We start from the raw sequence: 21739 nt of genomic DNA on the forward strand, positions 1-21739 counted from the left end.
CACAAAGAAGGGCCTCAGAGGATGATCTCAGTGTTTGGGTAGGTTCAAATGGAGAGAGGCAATTGTTGCGTTATTGCGGCCCTGAGCCATTTAAGGCTTTCTGTGCAAGGGCTATTGCTCTCGTGAACAGGTGAGTTTCAGCTTTGCCCAACAGAGGAATCCAGAGCTAATCGAAACACACAGTGCACAATCTGTTCTGCAGCATAGTTATCTGTAACCTGCTTATGAGTTTGCTTGTGCAACAACGTTCTGCTCATGGAAAGCAGCATTTGGCTTGCACAAAATGTTTTGCCACTGAAAGAAGTATCCCACTAAGTGCACTGGGGACAATCCTTCTTGCTCTTCTGCCTCAGGCAGCACAATGTCTCACACCAACCCTGACCATGAACCCATGATCAAAGAACTGTAGCAAATGCTGTCCTCTGAAAAGTCACCATTACCAAGTCCAGTCATCATTTTGCCTGTGTTGTGTAGCAGTTAGGGAGACAGACTAGGACCTGGGGCATGGGTGTAGGCAGGATTTTTGTTAGGAGAGGCAGAACTGACATGATTGGTCAGTTAGTTAAGTATTTCTATTGTTTTACTTTATCTAGGGGGCAGGTGCCCCTCCAGCTATGCCCATGCCTGGGAGTCCAGTGTTCAAATTCCCCACTCAGCCATGAAGCTTGCTGTGTTGCCCTGGGACCATTCACCATCTCTCTGCTTGACCTACTTTGCACAGTTTTTGTGAAGATAAAAGAGGGAATGGGGAGAATCATGTACAACCCATGGAAGGAAACACAGGATAGAAATGTAATAAGAGTACATGGAAATGAATCGCTCCGTTGTGCAGTCGTTTTGCTACTTAGGCAGAAGTTCTCTCTACTATCCATTGTTACTGCATGACATGACAGAGCACAAAACTGATAAGATGGAAGTGTCACAATTTGTCAGCAGTTGTAATTGTTTTCTGTCTAGTGAAAACATTGATGTTTTTAGCTATCAACAATTCATTCTCTCTCTCTCTCTCTCTCTCTCTCTCTCTCTCTCTCTCGCTTTGCAAACCTTCCAGACAGGCCAATGCCAAGAACAAGCCAAATATTGTTTCCATTCACCCTCCATGAATGTGCTTCTTTGTGAGAGACCAAAAACATTATGGCTGTATGAAAACCCATTTTTGAAAAAGCAAGAAATTGCGCACTGAATTCATTCAGATGGCAAACAGGTCCTTTCTCAAGCTTGGTAGAAACACACAAAGTTGCCCACTTTGCACACCTTTCAGACACAGGGGATTTTGAAAGGGACCTGTTTAGATCTGAGTAACGTTGGTCATTCCTTCTCAAAAATTACATCTGCAGCACAGCATCCTCTGAACCTCATTTCATCCCTTTTCACAATTTCCTCCCATTTTACAGGCAGAGAACAAAGACCAAGTTGTGACCCAACCCAAATGTCAAGATTCAGAGTGAGCCAGGATCTGAACTGCAAAATTTGGAGGAAAAAATTGAATTTTGAAAAAAATTGCAATTTGGTCCATACATTGTTTGGGAAGTACAAATTAGGTAGATTCACGTTAAAAAGCAGGCTGAACTGATTCCCCACCCCCACCCCTACATCCCATTGTAGGTGGGTACCAACTGTAGGAGAGCAAATGCCCTTCTCTCTCAGGCTCTCCTCTGCCCTGCTGGGTTGTAGAAGGGAAACTTTAAAGCTAAAGAGGAGGAGGAAGCTGGCAGGCAAGTCCACTCTCTGGATTAGATGGATGTGAGAAGGTAGGCAGGTTGTGATGGCCTGGGATTCGGACTCAGATGCTGAACCTGAGGGATCCCAGCCTGCACAGGATTCCCCGCCCCCAGAACCAGCTGAGCCGGGGCTGGGGCATGAGCCTGAAGGGTCCTCACCTGTGCTGGATCCTCAGGTGCAGGCACCAGCTGCTCTGGCCCCTGAGGTGATGGAGGACCCATTGCCTGCAGGTGCACCACTCTCAGCCCTGTCAGGGGAAGAGGAGGTTGCCTCTGGGTCCGGTAACCCTCCAGCCTCTCCTGAGCTGCAGAGGCTCAGGGCAGAGAGGCGGAGGGAACTAAGTTCCCACAGGAGGAGTGCTCACCTCCAGGCGAGTCACCTTAGGACTGGGGCCGCCCTATGGCTCGGGGCAGATAAAAGCCAGCCAGCTCCAGTCCCAAGTTGTGGGAGCAACATTGTTGGTAGCCAGTTCCTGCCTGCACACAGCCTGCTTTCCTGCCGGAGCTCCTGACCTCACCTGACTCCCTGCCTTGCACCCAGCTCCAGCTTTGATGGACTGCCTCCATACTGCACCCTTGACCTTGGACTGGACTCGGACCTCGCCTCACGGTTAACCCATGGGACCAGCACACAGGTGGAGCTGACTGCTGACTGAGGGCAGGCTAAAGTAGGTGGGTGTCTGGAGCAAGCCAGCAATAAATCACACAGAGGAAGTGAACTTAACCCTTTATTAGAAGAAAGAAGATCTCTCAGTACTGCCAGGCCTAATGAGCACAGCAACTCTTCTTCTATAGGTCTTGCCCCTATGAGGCAGTTGTGGGGACTAAAGGTGCTCACTTGCCCACAGCTGCCTAAGTCTCCTCCTCTCCCGGATCTTTCCCAAGCAATCTGAGAGTATGCCTTGTGCCTGCCTTTGCTCCTCCTGCTTCATTCCTCTCCTGGTCCTGGGAGACCAGCGGGAAAGGAGCTGGTTGCAGCAGGAGGAGAAGACACTCTGGCATCTTCACCAGCCTGAGTTATCTCTGGCTCTTGGTGTCCCTCCTCTCCCGCTTCCACTTCTGATTCTGGACTTCTCCCTGCCACAAACTCTCCCTTCTCACTAAATCCTGTTCCCTTTTCTGCTTCCGACACCAACTCCTTCCAGTCTCGTCCCTCTGACCACCCATCGTTGTCCCACCACCAATCCCCAGGCTCTCAGCCTTCTTCCCTTGGGGGTTCTCCAGCTGGTGCCTCTCACCATTCCTGTGTCCAGCCAGACCATGACGGTGGGGCACTGCCCCATTTGCCCTGATGGACCAGCCTCCTCTACTGTAGATCAAGAGATGTCTATATATACAGATGATTCAAAATTGTCGCCTGGCACACATTTACAGGCGCAAAGAGCTGTTTTATGTGCTCTTGGGAGCTTGGGTATAGTCGGTCGGATTGGTAGCACATACACATCTTCACACAGCAAATCTCCCCCTACATCATTACAAATTGCTTTGGAAGTTCCTTTCACTATTAAAAGCCCCTCTACCCTGAGCCATGAGGTTCTGTTGCGCTAAAAGCACAAGCCCACCCTCTTCCTCCTCACTTGAGCACACAGAACTAGTCACACAGGCCTTTGGATCCTGGCCAATGTGTGGCCATAATATTTTATCTACGCAACAGAGAGATGACAACAGTCTGGCCAGCTTGAATTCCCATATCAACCCCAAAGGCCTTCCTAAAACATCATCATCTTTAAGCATTCATATTGCACCTCTGGAGTGTTGTTGACATGCAATAATAGCTCATTTCACTTTCCTGCAGGATCCTAGGCTGTTTCAAACTGAAATACGATGCAGCTAATTCTGAATCTCAAAGAACAGCCAAAATGCATCCCCCAAATTGCAGCATTTTCAATATGCAACATGGAAATCAAACTTCTAACTTGGTATCAACCCCTAATGCAATGGCCATCATTCAGTAAAACATGGGTGGGGGATCTTAGACCCTGAATGTGGCCCTCCAAACCTGTCTATCTGGCCCCTGGGATGCTCCCCAGGCCACATCCTTCACTGACCTTGCCCCCACATATTTTTGCTTGGCTGGGATGTGTCCTTGAACTCTGATCATGCCTCTTGCTTGTCTGCCTGAAGGACAGAGGGGGCTGTTTGAGTGTAATAAGCTAGCCTGCTGTACAAGAGTAACTTTCAGATTCATTGCCCCACCTACTTTAGTCTCTGGCTCCACCCACCATGGCTACGTGAGCCCTGGAAGACTGCCCAGAAGGGAACGAGGCTCTCAGGTTGAAAAAGGTTCCCCCTTCCTACAAAAAAATGTATCAAGTGGGTCCCAAAGCAAAGCCAAACATTTGCTTACACCACTTCAATCCATTTTGTATTCAAAAAGGCTTTCTTCTTTTTTCTGGCTACATGACCTAACCAATCAGAGATCACATAGCCAGAAAGATGATGATGTCACAAACAGTTCTGGCTACCTGTTGGAGGGTGACATCATGATGGCAAATCAGAGATGGTCATGCATCTCATCATTACTACGGACAGGTGAATATTTTCATATCGTTTTGCAGGACCCTCTTAATAGCCTCCAAAGTGGGAGGGCATGATTCACAGGAGGTCATTATTATTATTTCCATGAAACACCTTCCCCTCCACCCCAATTACCATCATTGTATGTGGCCATCTTATAGTCAAATTGATGCTCTTTTCTTTTTTCACCCAACTGCTGCTATGCAGTCAATTTAGGAAGAGGGGGGTTGCACCTGGTCAAACTCTTGGTCCATCTCTTCCAGTATCTTCTATGCAGAAGCTGGCAACAACAGCTCTCTGTTTTTTCAGACACCTCATCTGAGTCCCATTACAGACTCAGCAGTCCCACAGTAGCCTCAAGTAGAACCCCTGTTGCCAAGCCTATCTGGGGGCAAGGGAAGCAGTTTGATTCAGTAGTTTAAATATGTACAGTATATCCACAAGTTACACATGATCTACATACGCGATTGCGGGGATGTGGGTGGCGCTGTGGGTTAAACCACAGAGCCTAGGACTTGCCAATCAGAAGGTCGGCGGTTCAAATCCCTGTGATGGGCTGAGCTCCCATTGCTCGGTCCCTGCTCCTGCCCACCTAGCAGTTCGAAAGCACGTCAGAGTGCAAGTAGATAAATAGGTACCGCTCTGGCGGGAAGGTAAACAGTGTTTCCGTGCGCTGCTCTGGTTTGCCAGAAGCGGCTTAGTCATGCTGGCCACATGACCCGGAAGCTGTACGCCGGCTCCCTCGGCCAATAAAGCGAGATGAGCGCCACAACCCCAGAGTCGGTCACGACTGGACCTAATGGTCAGGGGTCCCTTTACCTTTTTACATATGCGATTGCAGCTTTGTGTGAATGGTTGGGAAATAAATAAATGAAGGGAAGGGAAGGGAAGGGAAGGGACAGTCAGAGATCTCTTGCAACCTTCCCAGAGCCCAGTAAGCAAGGCAAGAGGGCTTACAAAGCTCTTTTGGCACTGGATTTTCCTGCCATGGAATGAGCCTTGCTTACAGCGGTCTGGGGAGGTCATGCAAGACCTCTTGAAGGCTGTGGTAGGCTCCTGCAAGATGTCATGAGAGCTTCCCACAGACTTCCAAGGGTCTTGCGCAACCTTCCCAGAACCTGGGAAAGTAAGAATAGTCAACACAGGTGCAGTTCCAGGAGTCTTCCTGACTTTGCACAATTTTATTTTCTCATGAACCCCCAGAACGTAAGTTACATAACCCCTGTGTAAGTTGCATTGCCTATAGTACTTCAATTTCCCCAGGAAGTCTCTTTCTAAACAACTGGCAGACCGCGCTTGACACCCTATGCCTGCTTGAGATGAAGCTTCGGTATGAAGACAGGATTCTTCAGAGCCAGGAGAAGCAAGAGCAGAAGGAAATGGAGGAGGATGGGTGAGGCTGATAAGATCTGGGCATGAATTCTTGGCATTCAGCATTGGCTTTTTGCAAGTCTCTCCTTGCAAATGGATTAAGCATGTCTGCCTTCCACCAAGTCAAAGCAGCTCTTCTACTTGAGATCTAAAATTAGTGACTGGAAGGATGCCCCCATCATGATGGAAGGCTCAGGAAAAACCAGAACTGTTTCTCCAAACCTGGAAAATATTTTACAGTTATTTCCGATCTGGATTACAGAAAAGTTATGTCTTTCCCCCAATGATGTCGTAAGAAGCGCAATATGGTCCAATCCCTTCCTCCAATCCTGCACCAGGAAGTTTTAAGTGCTCTTCCTGCTCTCCTGGTCTAATTGACTCCCAGTCCACCTCTTTTTTTCTTTACAGCCAGATGGGCAGGGTATTATTATTAATTATTATTATTATTATTATTATTAACAATAATTTATCATTTATACCCCGCCCCTCTGGCTGGGCCTCCCAATCCACTCTGGGCGGCTTCCAACAAAATATTAAAATACAGGAATGCATCAAACATTAAAACTTCCCTAAACATTATTATTATTATTATTATTATTATTATTATTATTATTATTATTACAGCCCCATCCCCAGATTGCTGCTTCAGCTGCATGTCAGGCTCCAGGAGCACTGGGAAATGTGATTTTCCCAGTGCTACCAATGCATGTGAGTGGATAAATTCTATTTCTCAGAGGGGGAGCAGAGGGGACATAGGCTTCCCTTCCTCCCTCTTTCCACTGCCTATGGAGCAGCAACAAATTTAAGTAGGAGCAGGCATGGATGGAAGGCATCCTGTCTGGAGAAGGACACCAGAGTCACAACTCTCACCCCATACTGAGGAAAGCATTATGAGCCTACAGAGGTTTGCATTCTGGAGCCAGGAAATACAGATTTTGGCAGCATTGCGCGTTTTGACGCCAGAAATAGCTGGGACCATCTGCATACAAAGCGCAGGCCCTAGCTCCAAGGACCAGCAAATCTGTCAATTTCACTTTCTCTCGGTTCAGTCCTACCTGTTTCTACATCAGTTTGTGAATTATTATTTTTTAAGTCCTCATGAATATTCACCAGCGTTTTAGTGTGAAATTCTCCTATATACCTATATACCTTGTTTACAAGGTCATTTCTCCTAATACAATGCATTTTTTTTCATCTTGCTTTCACTAATATGTGCATTTTTATGTATTTTGTATTTTAGAGGGATGCGGGTGGCGCTGTGGGTTAAACCACAGAGCCTAGGACTTCCTGATCAGAAGGTCAGTGGTTCAAATCCCCATGACGGGGTGAGCTCCCGTTCCTCAGTCCCTGCTCCTGCTAACCTAGCAGTTCGAAAGCACGTCAAAGTGCAAGTAGATAAATAGGTACTGCTCTGGCAGGAAGGTAAACAGCGTTTCTGTGCGCTGCTGTGGTTCACCAGAAGCAGCTTAGTCATGCTGGCCACATGACCTGGAAGCTGTACGCCGGCTCCGTTGGCCAATAAAGAGAGATGAGCGCTGCAACCCCAGAGTCGGCCACGACTGGACCTGATGGTCAGGGGTCCCTTTACCTTTACCTTTAAAATGTGCATATTTAGTACACATTACTTGGCTGTGAAACTGCATTGCAATATTTGGCAGTTTACAAACTTCAAAAGACGGTTTGGGGTTCACATATTGTTTTGGAAAGTGCTAATTAAATAGGCTCGCTTTAAAATGCGAACTGGGTCAAATTCCTCCCCCATCCCAAACTCCGTTCAACTCTAATGGAACTTTCAAGTAATCATGCATAGGATCCTGCTCCATAGGGGATAAGACTGTCTCAACTCTGTGGAGTCTCTGTCTTTGGATGTTATTGATTTTCATGTTTATAAGGAACCATGTTGTGAAGATCAGGTCCCAGCCTGGCAAAAAGGGAAAGGGCAAATTCTGCATCAGATACTGGTTTTATCACAGCCTCCTCCTCCACCTCCACTTTTTCAGACAAGGAAAGTAGCAGCAGCCTGCATGTTAAATTCTTGTAAGGACTGCAAGCTGGTTTAAAATGTGTAATCCAGATGTCGCAGGCCTGGTTTGTTTACATTCTTCGGCACTGTTTTGGGGAGGCGGGGGAAACCCCATATATATAATGTAAAATATGATACTGGGCTCAAATGAGCTTAACAAAAACAAACCCAAAAATCCTGATCTGCAATCTTGGATCCCACAATGTATGAGGACAGGCAGCCTAAAAAAGGCAGGCAAGTGAGATCCTGATAAAGGCTATTCTCCAGATTTCTCATTGTACAGTGAAGTTCAATGCAAAAGTAAAACAAAACAAGCTACAGTGGTACCTTGGTTTACGAACTTAATCCGTTCCAGAAGTCCGTTCTTAAACCAAAGCGTTCTTAAACCAAGGCGTGCTTTCCCATAGCAGCGGGGGACTCAATTTACAAATGGAATACACTCAACAGGAAGCAGAACATGTTCTGCTTCCAAGGCAAAGTTCACAAACCAAAACACCTCCTTCCGGGTTTGCAGCGTTCTTAAGCCAAGTTGTTCATAAACCAAACTGTTCTTAAACCAAGGTACCACTGTACTTTGTTTGTGATTCAGCGCAGCAACTCCTCTTCGCATCATCCGCTGGCATAAATAACATAAGATGAGCCTGTTGAATCAGGTCAATGGTCCATCTAGTTCAACATCCTCACAGTGGGCAGCCAGGTGTCCACTATGGGAAGCCCACAAGCAGGGAACAAGCTCAAGAGCACTCTCCCCTCCTGCAGTTACCAACAGCTGACATTCAGAAGCTGAGCCATCATGGCTAGCAGCCACAGGTAGCCCTCTCTTCCTCCATGAATTGGCCTAATCCTCTTTTAAAACCATCCAAGTTAGTGGCCGGCACTGTCTCCTGTGGCAGTGAGTTCCACAGTTTAACTTTGCGCCGTGTGAAGGAATGTATTTTCTCTGTCCTGAATCTTTCAGCCTTCAACTTCATTGGCTGTTCGCAAGTTCTAATGTTATGAGATGGAGAAAATCTTGCCTCTAACCTCTCTCTCTCTCCCCGTGCCATGCATGGTTTTGGAAACTTCTGTCATATCACCTCTTACTTGCCTTTTCTCTAAACCAAAAAGTCCCAAATACAGCAACCTTTCTTCATCGCTATGATCATTCTGGTTGCCTTTTTCTGAACTCTTCCTAACTCTACAATATCCTTCCTGAGGGGAGACAACCAGAACTGTAGTCTTCCAAATGTGGTCGCACCATAGATTTGTATAATGGCATTATGATCCTGGTAAGTGTTCTTTTCAATTCCTTTCCCCATGATGCCAAACATGGAATTTATCTTTTGCATGGCGGTGGCCACATGCTGTGTCGAGCTATTTACTACTTCTATATAAAAGCCCTCCTTATACATATATATATATAAATATTATTTCTCATTTTTTCAAATTAACAATAATCATCAAATACATACATAGCTGTTTAGACTTCCCTCCTCCCCTTCCTTGGTTTCTTATACAAACATTTTCAAAACTGCACCTCCTCCTTAACTCCTTTTGTTTATTACTCTCTATATTTCTTCCAAAATCACCTCTTAAGTGCTAGATTTTAAATTAATCCTGCTAATGTATTTAATTGTTTACAGTATTTTTTCAGATAATCCATGTACTGTATCTCCCCCATTCTTCGTTAAAGAATCACTTCTTGATTTCTTAATCTTCCCGTAAGCTTTGCTATGGCAAAGGGCCCCCTTAACACCTGTCATAAAGATGGGCAATTTGTTAGTGCAACCCCAAATGTGACAAGAACATTTCCCATCATTGCACCAAATTTAGTTTCTGGACTTGATACCATTTGGGGAAGCATGTATATTATACAGTATATGTAAATCTGAGCAACAGGCTGCTGTTTAATAATCTTGGAACAAGGTTCTATTTATTCATCAGTACATTACCTTATAGGACTACTTAGTTAGACTCCCACAAGGCAAAAGGATGAATATGATATAAGCTATGTCAGGAAACCCCAACTGACTCCTGTAAACATCTCTGCATTAAACAGCTGATGCAAGGAATTTTTCAGGAAGCTTCCCTAAACTCAGCCATTGTCACAGAGGCTCAAGTCTCACCTTGAAACTAACACATGTGGTTTACTGAATAGGGGGAGGGGGTTGTAAATGGGAGGATTGTAAATGTTTGACATTACCTGTTTAAAGATGCTGTCATGTCTTACCTTGACGTAAGACGAAGTGTCTGGTACCGTCTGGAACATCCTTATCTGTACAGAGATGTTTGAAACAGCCCCAAAGTTGGCCTGGAAGAGTAATGTAATTTTTTAATTAAAAAAAATTCCCAAACACAAACCTGTTCGATTTTTATAATAAAAACCAGCAAGTTGAGATACAGTTTGAGCAGGTTTTAATCCAGGTTTATATGTCAGAAGAAAGAACAATTTTGGGGAAACCACATGAAATAATAACACTTATCCATTTTGCAGCGTCTCTTTTGAAGGGGCCAGGAGAATAGGGAGGACAGAGAAGGTGGAAAACTTTGCACTGGATAATTGCACTCAATTTCCACATCAACAATTCATAATTAAAATAAACTTTTGCATATTTAGGCTGAGACTGGCTAGGCATTAACATCCAAATTGGAAGGTGTGGGTTTTTTTTGTTTTTTATTTTGCAAAATGAAATGCAATTGTACTAAGTTCCTATTTTCAGAATAGCACATGCTAACTCTTTGCAGTCCTTGATGTGGTTTGCGCAAACCTTGTTGATTTGAGGGGGTGTGTATTGCCCATTAATAAACAAATCAATGTTGTGCAAGTCATATATTAGAAAGCAGAACCTGTCACCAAAAAGAACAAAGAAACCCAGTTTCTCAATGTCAGCTCTGCTGGTGGAACAAGTAGCTAGCCAGCCAAGGGGCTCCTGCTGTCTCGCATACATTTTCTGCGGGCCAACCTTTATGACATCATGATGTCATCATTAATAGCTTTTAATAAACTGTTAACATGATTTCTAATAAGACAAGGGAACAGAACCTAGTGTGTTCACAGCAAAGCCCCCTCAGTAGTAAAACGAATAGTCTCAGATTATTTATTTCTACTGATCATTACACACTTCGCACTTGCATGCACAACCAAATATATCAACAGTAAATAAATGCTATGGGTCTTGGTGTATTTAAGTTTGGGCTACCAGCCAATCAAAGCCAAGTCCTTAAAAGTCCCGTTGAGGTCAATGAGCTTAACATGTGCTTAACTCTCTCCCATACAAATCAGTGGGTTTGGAAGTGTTTAACTTTGGGTGAATTTCGTCCTCAGATTGCAAGGGAGACAGCTGACATAGCCACACTCAGCCACTATCTTTTAGAAGTCAGGAATCAACGATGCTCATTTCCCAACAAGCCCAAGTCCTCAGTGTGGAGACACAAATCTTCCCAAATGGTCCTTTTGCGGACCCGCTATTCCACGTCGTGCCTGATAAGGATCACTGATAACACGAGTGACAGACAGGGGTGCTTCTGGCCATGGATGTGTAGGATCATGCGAGTGGGAACTGGTTAAGCAAATGAAGTTATTCCTCACGACTGATTTTGGGACAGAAAAGCACTCTGCAGTCGTTTGCAGCTACAGCTGTGTTTGGTCATGGAAATACTTATGGACGGGGGTTATCAACACTGCAAGGAACAGGCAGCTCGTGTTATATCTGATGTCAAAATAATGGGTTGTTTATACGGAACCACTTTCCCTGCAACTTTCCCTGCAACACCGTGAAGAGTGTTATGGAGGCGCTGGTTGCAGGATTCAAGTGGCAGCGATCCATACACTGCTTCCTCGGGAGCAGGTCCCATTGATAAGATCTGGATGTATAAGGCGGAGAGAATTTTAGAGAGACGGAAGAAAACGCCATCGGTGCTCAGCTAAAGTGGTGCGTGTCGTTAGTTTATTCAGTGTACAGTAGTTTTATTACATTGCTAGGAATAAGTATTGATTTCAGTGGAAACCATTACCAAGTCATGTCTTTTGGATTGGAGTGCTGCTTTGTTTGGAAAGTCCCACACAGCTATTAACAGGTTAGGATCACCCACCCACACACAAACACACCCACACCCACACAAATATGGATTATCAGAAGGATTGATTCATTTCACGCATACGTAGTAACCAAGATGGGAGAGAGCCAACTCCCTTTTTTCAAAGTGTTTCTAAAATTAAGGGGAAACTTCCTGCATCAGAGTCGCTAGGGAAACCCAGCCAGGTGGGCAGGGTATAAATAATAAAATATTAATTCTTATTAAATAGGAATGAGTAAACTTTTTGCCTTATGTTTGAGCGACTGACAGAACAGCCCTAAGCGTGTTTACTCGGAAGTAAATTCTGTCAAATGCAGCCAAACTTACTTTCTCTTTTAAGATTGTACCCTCAGCGCACAAGTCCTGGAGTACGACAAATTTCATCCAAGATCTTTGCCGCGTCCCCCATCCACCCGCAGCGTTTAGGCATTTTGAAATGCAAACGATATTGATTTTCTACAACTACCTGGGATTAAAAATCGCCGAGATGAATGTTGCATTTGGAGGTGTGTGTTTCACGGTGCAAGGGTGGTGTCGAGGGTGGGGAAGGGGGTAGGTATTCGTGCAAAGTTTCATGTTTGCTGTTTTTGTGAATGGTACAGGCAAAAAGAAATAAATCAAAATGCAGCCCACACAATGCAGGACCGACGTTGTGTGTCAAATCCGGCAGTTGATACTGAAGCTCTTCGGTTGCGTCTCTGCTGCCTTTGCAGCTTTAGGACACAATCCAACAACGGGAGAAGCGACATTGTGCAACCCCCGCTGAACCGTCCTCCGGTTTGCTGGACCGGAGCAAGCGCTCCCGTTCATTTCACTGGGACCCTGAGCAGGAGAACTTCTCGGAAGGAGAAATCCTGAATTCCATCCCCTGACCTTCCTTTTGAAAACTATTCTTCTCCAAAGCCTTTTATTTTTTTGCTAAAACATCTACTATTAAAAAGAAAAGTTCAAATAATGTAGAATATACATTTGTTGTTCAGCCAGCTAGCACAAAAGGACGATTGACTCTAAACGGTTCCTTCCTTTAAACATTCCAATTTTTTTTACATCTCATTTTTTTTTTACTATAAGGAAGGGGCTGAAAAGCCTCTGACTTAAGGAGCAATATAATTTCCCTTGGCCAGTTCGTTTTCAGAGGTCAGGAAGGGGTTCACCACCCTCAAATTATCTTTCTCAGATGGGAAATCTTCTCTGCTGCGAGCAGAATTGCTTCCAGAACTCCTCTTAAATTTCGATATAAAACTTTTGGCATTGAGAGAAACCACCCTGGAAAAGGAACAGCGGGTGGTGGTGCTCCGGCAATGTTTCCAGTCCACGCAAAACACAGCCCTCCGTTTACAAGGCAAACTTTTAAAATCCTTTATTTGCATTGCAGATTTCATTTACGTATTTACTTTAAAATATTTTTAAAACCTCACCTTTTATGTACGATCTCTCTCTTTCTCTCTTGCCAGTAAGAAGGCCAAGTTGTAAAGATCCAAGGTGATGGAGAAAATTAAGCAAAGTCTCCCCCAGTCTGGTGGTCCAACATAGCCCTCTGCTACGGAGGCAACACAGAGCTCTTTTCTGCGGGAAGGAGATTAACCTGGCTGCATCAGAGGCTGTAGAGAAGATGAAAAGGGTCCTTCTCTTCCCAGACTCTCCAGACTGCCTGCATCAGCTCTCAGGCATCCTCGGGGGTTTTCTGCAATGCTGTGGGTCCCAGTGCCTCCTTCCCCTTTTGCTCTCTCCCCTACTCCCAGACCCCTCTCCCTTCCTCTCCTCTCATTGGGTTTCCTCCCTGCCACCCAGCGTCACCTCTTATCAATATTTCAGCTGCTCCTTTGATAAATCAGCCAAATGTGACCATTTTTGCCTCCGTCGATTGCTCTTCGACTGGAGCTGCTTTCATCTTCTAGAAACCCTATTTAAAAAAAAAAGATGCAAGACTGCAAAACTTTTGGGGAAGGGGAAAACACACACACCCAAACCCACACCCACTGGAGCAACCAGTCCAAAAAGCGTCACTGAGTGGAGCTCAAGTGCTGCTTTAGGTCTCCCGCTTCAAAAGAAAGACACTCCAAATACCAGCTCTTAAAATCATCATTCCTCGGTTTGAACTTTTACTTGTTTGGGAGGAAGGCAGTACTTTTAAGTTCAAAAAGGAAATGTGCTGGGAACTCAAGCCTCTGTGTAAAGTGTAATCTGAGTGACCTGAAAGCCCTTCTCTCCAATTCTAGATGGGAGAGGGTGAGTTTTGTGTACTTGGTGGGAAGGTAAAAGAACTCTGTGCATGCTCAGAAGTCTCTTGTTTATTTAGGGGTGTGGAAAGGGGGTTGAAACATGACTTTCAGTGCTAATCTAAGAAGGCTACCGTCCAGACATCTTCTGAATTAGAAATATAATCAAATCATAAATGACTTACCCACATGGCCAAAAGTGAAGCTTATTGAACAGAATATGCAACAGGAAAAGCAGACTACAACTGCATTAAAATACAGAATAAAACCAGAGAAAAGTCAGATGGAATAAAAGCAGCAAAAGCAACTTGCAGTCTACTAAAAGCACAGGTAAAGAGAACTGTTTCTCATCTGGTTCCTAAAAAATCTAGGGGTGGGTATTGGTTGGACATGTTAAAGGAGATTCCACTCCTCTTTGTTATGGACTGAATGGACCCAAAGGAATCATAGGATTGCAGAATTGGAAGGGATCCCCAAAGAACATCTAGTCCTGTCCCCTACAGTGCAGGAAACATGGCTAGAGAATCCCTGACAGATGACCATCCAACCTCTGCTGAGAAACCTCCAACGAAGGAGAGTCCATCACCTTCCAATGTAGCTCATTCCACTGTTGAACAGCTCATGTCATCAGAAAGTTCTTCCTGATGTTTAGTTGAAATCTCATTTCCCCCCGTCATGTGACAGCCCTTCAGAGATTTGAAGACTGGTCTTAGTCTTATGTGAGCAGAGGTTCAGCAAGAGACTGCTGACCTCAAGGGATCAATGATCTGACACTGTGTAAGCGGACCTCCTCTTTCCCATTGAAGTAAATAAGGGGGACAAGTTAATCAAAACTAAAATACAACTTCCTCCAGGTTCAATCCTTCAGTTGTTCCAACTGAAGATACACTCCTGGTTCCCGAAACCAGTTTGTGTGTGAATGAGCCCTTCATTGGTATATTACAATTGTGGGGACAAATGCTGCCTTTCAGCTTGTCAGCCGCCTTGGGTTTAGTAAAATAGAGAGGGGGGTATACAAATTAAAAGTGGAATGGGGAAAAAACAAACCGTTGTGGGCAGGAGAAGTGTGCTTTGAGGTGATGTTTGGTGCTAGCTGTTTCAGAGGTGCAACTCATCATTGGAGGTTGGAGCCATCAAGTGAGGGTGCATGAGAGAGAAGCAGAGAGATGTGCTTCCCTCATACGCATTCATTACTTGATAGCTGTCATATCAAGCGATGATTTGTGAAGGAATCGTGATCCAGCATCAGCATATTGACCTCCTCATCAAACACACGGCAACCACTTGTCAGGCAGGTATTGTGCAAGCAAGTGATATGTACTTGTGCAAATGGGGGAGTGCAAAGAGGCTTGACCCCTCCCCAATGAAGCAGAGCTGCTGGAGACCTTTCCCCTCCCCAACCACAAAAAAGAATCCTTCAAGACCTCAGATTAAGGTAACAAATTTGCCATCGAAATATTCACTGATCTTCTATACCAGGGGTTCCCAAACAAAGTAAACATGTGTGAGGGCTGACCAAAGTTGTTGAACTTTTTTTAGGATTGAGGTTGTTGAGTTTTTTTAATGATTTTTGGGGGGATTAGGCCCTTGAAACAGACTTTGGATATGCCTGTAATCTATTCAAATATGCATTAAGGCTGCAATCTTAGACACACTTACCTTAGAGTAGGAAAGGGGCAGGGTTCATATAAACGTCAACCTACATAATTTCCCCTTTCAAATCAAACAGCCATCCTTTCAAATTCAAAACGAATCAAAACTGCCATCCTTTCAAATTCAAACTTCTCCAGATTTTGCTCTGAGATTCTCCAGCCAGGTAACTTTCAGCAAAATGCACATCCGAGGATAAAGGGTGTCCAAAAAAATGAATGACAAGCAGGCATTATAGTAGAGGAAGCAGCCTTCCCAAAAATGTGTACCGTATATTAGGCAAAAAGGCATTCCAAAATGTGTATGTTAGAAGATATTTGCACCAAAATGCTGATCAATTTTAAAGGATTTAAAAATAATAAAAATAAAATAAAATGCAAACTGATTTGGCAAATGTAGGGAGCCAAACTTTAGATTGGTGGTAGGGTGGGAGGACAGAGAAAATGAGAAAAATTAAAATTGTCAGAAAAGCCCATCTCGTAACCTGGGAATAAGTCCCATTGAAAGCAGGTTTACTTTGGAGTAGAGTGGTTGATCAAGGCAACCCTGGGCTGATTGCTGTGGTAAAGGAAAACAAAAGCCTTACATGGACTAAGATAGCATGATTTATTTGCATGTTTAAATTCTAAATAATGTCACTTAAGACAGCTTTTTTTTAAAAAAAGTTATTTATGTATGTTCTTATAAGGCCCACAGAGAGACTATGTAGCAAGGGACCTCGTTTAGTGTAAACAATACCTCCTGCCCCAAGTATTTAGAATACCCCCAGCAGCAAATCTCTTCCCTTTCAGGTTTACCCCTAAGTCTAACATATTGAAACATTTTCCTCCTTAATATATATGTATAATGTGGCAGGGTGAAAGGGCAACCCAGGAGCCATGTCTATATACAATTCACTCTCCCCACCAGACAGAATTCCTGACAATTCCTAAAGAAAACAATGGTGCCTCAATGTGCATTCTGGAACAAGCAAAGGCATTTTTGAATGTCGGCATTCTTGAGATTATTATTCTTCTTTGTTGGGGGGGGGGAGATTATGGGCTGATTGTCGTGAAAACCCATTTTTGCAGGCAAGGTAAACATTGCAAGCTTGCAAGAATAGAAAAGGAAAGAAAAAGCCAAGAATATCAAAGGCATGTAACTTGCAGACTTGAACAGTCTATATACCACCATTTCAGTTGTATTGACTCACAAGTAATTGTATTTCTTAGGCCTCAGCCTGAAAAGTAATGCAGTAAATCTTCTCTTTAGAGAGTCCTAGAAGGGTTGCGTTGTGAGTTTGTTGCTGTTTTAACAACAGCAGCAGCTTAAAATGACAGATTTTCATAATTCTGTTCACTGAAATGTAGGACGTGGTTTGATTCAGTATTTTGTTGGTGACAGTTTCTTAACCTGAGAATGCGAATCTTTGAACTTCACAGTACTTACATCTGAGTATTTTTTGTTTTTTAAAGGAACAAGATTAAAGCAAATTCAGCCAGCACATTTACTCTAGAGACGACTGGACCTAATGGTCAGGGGTCCTTTTACCTTTACCTTTTAGCTCTACTAAAAGCAGTGGCGTAGCATTGGGGGTGCAGGGGGGGCCAGCCGCACCGGGCGCAACATCTGGGGGGGCGCGGAAGAGACGCGAGTGCTAAAATCCACGGGTTAGGGGGCGCAAATTACTTGCCTTGCCCCGGGTGCTGACAACCCACGCTACGCCACTGACTAAAAGACTTGGGAATAAGCTGCTGGTGGACATAGCTGTCAACGTTCCCCTTTTTTAAAGGGAAGTTCCCTTATTCTGAATAGGATTCCTCTCAAGAAAAGGAAAAAGTTTACAGCTATGCTGATGGATGGTGCATGTACTTGGATTTTTAATTTTGCGCTGAGCGTAACTGCATTTTAATCCAGGGCCAAGTTCATTGCTGTGCAAACCAAAATGCATAAGTTCCAATGCAAACTTGTCCATTGATTTTAATAGCCTAAAGAATGCCAACCTTTGCTTAAGGGAAGCCTTCCACCAATCCATTCCCTCCCACCGCCACAAATGTTTCAGACTACAACGCCCACCAGCTCCAGCCAGCATGTTCAGTGCTCAGGGATGATGGTAGCTGTAGTTCAACAACACCTGCAGGGCGCCAGGTCAGAGTCAGTTGCTTCTCCAAAATGGCGGGTTTGACAGCACAGTCCTATAAATGTCCACTCAGAAGGCAGTCCCATTAAGTTAAGTTTAGCTTCTCTCTAGGTAAGAAGGAACAGGACAGCAGCTTGGATAAACCAAACAGAAAAGAACAATTTATCTGAACTGAACATTTCATCCACCCCAAGAAGCAAATATATATACACAAACATCACCCCCTTTAATTGGTAAGTGTGTGTGTGTGTGTTTTAAATACAACCCCAGATTTTTATCTCACCAATTTTCTCATTTGTAGGGTTTCTAACCAAGTTAAAACTGGAATACTAAATAAAACCAACCCTCCCAAATGAACAATTCTGAAAGGAAGGGAGGTCTAGGATACATAAAAAGTTTGTGGGGGTGGGGCAGTATTTTAAGAATATATGCATTTCTTGAAGTATACAATTCTTCTGTCTCTGTAATCAAACCTCTGAGCAGAGCCCAGATCCCCCATGTGGCTAGTTTAAGTCATCCCCAGAGCTTTACTAGCCCAGATGAAAATTGCAAGCAAATTGGAAACAGCTGCAGGCCCAGAAACAAAGCAAAGGAGGGGGGAAGGAGGGGGGAAATCACCCTGGAGCAGCAGAAAACGTTCACAGGAGCTTTGTGTACCCCAAACAACTCCCAAATGCAACCTGCCATCTCCAGGGTTCATTGACAAACCATAAGTGACTGGTATGTAAGCAACATTTCAACATCCCCATCACCAGGCAGGCGTCACTGGAAGATGCCCAAAGACACCTGAGAGAGGAGCCCAAGTGCGCTTGGGTGGAAGTAAGTTCCTTGCGTCTCTGGATGCTGATGAACTACAACTCCCATCATGCCTGACCATCAGCTAAGCTGGTGGGGAATGAGGGAAGTTGGATTTCAACAACAACAACCCAAGGTTGAAGAACACCGTCCTGGGTGAAACATCAAAACGTATCCTGAGCTGCAACAGACTTCACACTAAAGTTTGGATGTTGTGTTTCAGATGTTGTGTTTCAGATAGGGCAAATCCAAGGCAAAGTGAGGGGCCCGGTCCTTATTTACACACCAGAGCTCGGTTTTCCCAGCTCACTATACACTCACACCGGTCTTAGCCTCGCTAAGGTTTCTAAATGCTGGTTCACATGAATGGCATCATCAGAACATGCCAAGATTCTGGTGCATGTTACTGCAGAATTCTAGGCTACACCCCAACTAAAAATTAGGAAGAACTTTCTGATTGGAAGAGGTGTTCAACAGTAGCCCAGACTAGCTCAGAAGGTGGTGGACTCTCCTTCATTGGAGATTTCTAAACTGAGGTTGTGTGGCCATCTGTCAGCAATTCTTTTGATGTGATTACTGCATTGCAGGGACTAGATGGTTCTTAAGGTCCCTTTCAACTTGGAGTAACCACCCTGTGTTGAAATGCTGAGGCTGTGTGTGTTTAAAGCAGGTTATAGGAGCAACAAATGTCCATTTTCACCTTTGTCCAGCGGACTCATTTCTACATCCACTCCCACACCCTTCTCTGTTCTCCATCCAAATGGCACAATCAAGCATCAAGCACACATCCCAGCCAGACAGGCACGCTCCGAGTGTGAAGCAAGGCCAGGGAAGGTTGTTGCCTGGGGAGCATTTCAGAGGCCAGACTGAGAGTCCTAAAGGGCCACATTGGCTTGAGGCTCCCCCCACCCTGTCTTATTGTCACGCTGGAGAATTATCAAATCAAACCATTCATTTGGAAGTTATGGAAAGGAAAAGGAGAGTAGCGCAGGGTTTTTCAAATCACTTGCTACCTTATGAGAAAACAGATCCTAGCTTATGCCAGTTCTGTGCACTGCACACTATTGTAAGAAGCTGGGGTCTGCTCTAGGAGCTGCAGCTGTGTTTGATTACAGCCATCACGGGGGCTACTGAGGCAAAGGGTTACTTGATACCCCAACCCTGGGGTTGCTTTCGGATGAATTACGAACACAAATAGGTCAATATAAACTTAACAATGTATGGCTTGAGCAAGAGCCATAAAGACCAAACGTCAAGCCCCAGACAAGCAAATTCTGCTTTCTGGATGCAAGGGATAAAATTTAGGTCATTTCTGGAACCCACCAGTATCAGGAAGTACTATCGATAGCCCTCTCCTCCATGAAGTTGTCTAATCCTCTTTGAAAGCCATCACTGCCTCCTCGGGGAGTGAGTTCCATTGTTTAACTATGTTCTCTGTGCCCAGACTCAAAGGCTCTTGAGCTAGCAAATGGGCAGCCCTGTGTCGGGAAGTTTTTAATGTTTGATGTTACATTATGTTTTAATATGTGTTGCAAGCAGCCCAGAGATGGGTGGATTATTATTATTATTATTATTATTATTATTATTATTATTATTATTATGATTATGATTATGATTATTCAGTTGTCCTACCAGAAACTCATTGCGCAACAGATTGCGCCATCCATTACACAGCAAAGTGACCAGCAATGCGCTTATGCATCTTCTTGCACAGCAACATCCCACTTGTGCAAAACATTCCACCAGCAGAACAAGCATCCTCCTAAGTGCCCTTAGCCTAGTGCTACGCTGGATGCAACCCATTGAATTTTAGAGCTGGAAGGTTCCTTGGGGTCTCCTAGTCCAATTGCCTTTGGGGGGAGGGCCATCGCACCTCAGTGGAAAAGTACCTGCTTTTCATGCAGAAGGCTCCAGGGTCAATCCTACATGGCATTGCCAGGTGGGACTAGGAGAGACCCCATTAGAAACCCCAAAGTGCTGCTGCCAGCCTGTATAGGCGTATTGAGCTGGCTGGACCAATGGAGGCAGCTTCCGAAGTTCCTGCCTGCTCAATGAAGGAATCTTGCAAAGAGAGCATCATTGCTGGATGGACAACCACTCAGACTCTGCTTAAATGCCTCAACCTGGGTTCATGTGGCAGATGAAGAAATTTTGTGAGCTACAGGTAGCTATTACCTTGAGATCTCTCTCAACCATTCTTCTTCTGTCTCCTCTTTCCTCATTTCATTTCTCATCCCTGCTCATCTCCAATGCCTTTTCCTGCTTGCATATTTGGCCTTTCATTCCTGCTCCAACAGGACACTCACATTTTCCTTTCCTTAAGCAATGCATTTTTTTCAGAGTGGGGAAATATATATATTCCAGCAAGCAGGATAAGTTAAGGAAACGTAAACATGGCCCAGCTTCTTATCTCCTGCTCCTTTCATTGACAGCCAGCTGTGAACCCAGATGGGCTCTTCAGATGGATCGGAAAGGTGTGTGAGCCTGCAGGAGTGAGAGTCTGCAAGCAGTGAAGGGAAATCTGTTGGGCAAGATAAATTCAGGAAACCAAGCTGCAGACTGGGGCAAGAGTCCCACTGAACCATCCAGCCTACCAGGAATGTATGACTCATTGTCAGACCACCACCTTGTCACCTACAGCTCCCAGATAAAACCCCTTGAATGATCTAGCCCAGTGGTTCTCAACCTGTGGGTCCCCAGATGTTGTTGGACTACAACTCCCATCATCCCTGAGCTCTGGCTTTGCTAGCTAGGGGTGATGGGAGTTGTAGTTCAACAACATCTGGGGACCCACAGGTTAAGAAAGGCTGAATCATGGACAATGACACTACCCTCTCACATGCCTTGGGTGACAGGCTTAAGATCATGCTGAATCTGGCAAATGTCCCATCTAGTCAAGCATCCTATCCTCAAAGCGGCCAGGCAGATGCCTGTGGGAAACCTGCAAGCAGGATTTGACCACAAGAGGAGGACTCTTCCCTCCTGTGGCTTCCAGCAACTGCAATTCAGAAGCATGGCTGCCTCCAACTGTAGAGGAAGAACATAGCCACCATGACTAGTAGCCCTCAATAGTCCTCTCATCCATGAATTTGCCTAATCCTTTTCTACAGCTGTCCAAGTTGGTGGCCATCCCTGCCTCCTGTGGTAGAGAGTTCCATAGTTCGACTATGTGCTACATGAAGAGCTTTATTTTGTCTGTTCTGAATCTTCCACCATTCAGCTTCATGTGATGTCCACCATGAGTTCTAGTGTTATGAGAGAGAAAGGA

The 21739-nt window shown here is 44.7% G+C and overlaps 1 protein-coding gene across 3 annotated transcripts in view; it reads right to left on the reverse strand.

Moving 5' to 3' along the window:
• The window catches only part of FLI1 (Fli-1 proto-oncogene, ETS transcription factor), a 118887-nt gene extending 104774 nt beyond the window's left edge, over positions 1 to 14113 (reverse strand). The window contains exons 1-2 of one of the 3 annotated variants that reach the window (XM_081172631.1): positions 14093 to 14113; positions 9842 to 9922 (exon numbers count right to left, since the gene is read on the reverse strand). In XM_081172631.1, coding sequence (XP_081028757.1) covers positions 9842 to 9922; positions 14093 to 14098 — 87 coding nt within the window. In that variant the 5' untranslated portion in view covers positions 14099 to 14113. Of the gene's footprint in view, positions 1 to 9814; positions 9923 to 13106; positions 13337 to 14092 lie in introns of those variants that run through there. The other 2 variants (XM_081172630.1, XM_081172632.1) reach the window with 2 other exon arrangements.
• Between the last annotated feature and the right edge of the window lie 7626 nt (positions 14114 to 21739).

The sequence above is a fragment of the Podarcis bocagei genome (genome assembly GCF_964188305.1).
Source record: "Podarcis bocagei genome assembly, chromosome: 15".
NCBI lineage: Eukaryota > Metazoa > Chordata > Lepidosauria > Squamata > Lacertidae > Podarcis > Podarcis bocagei.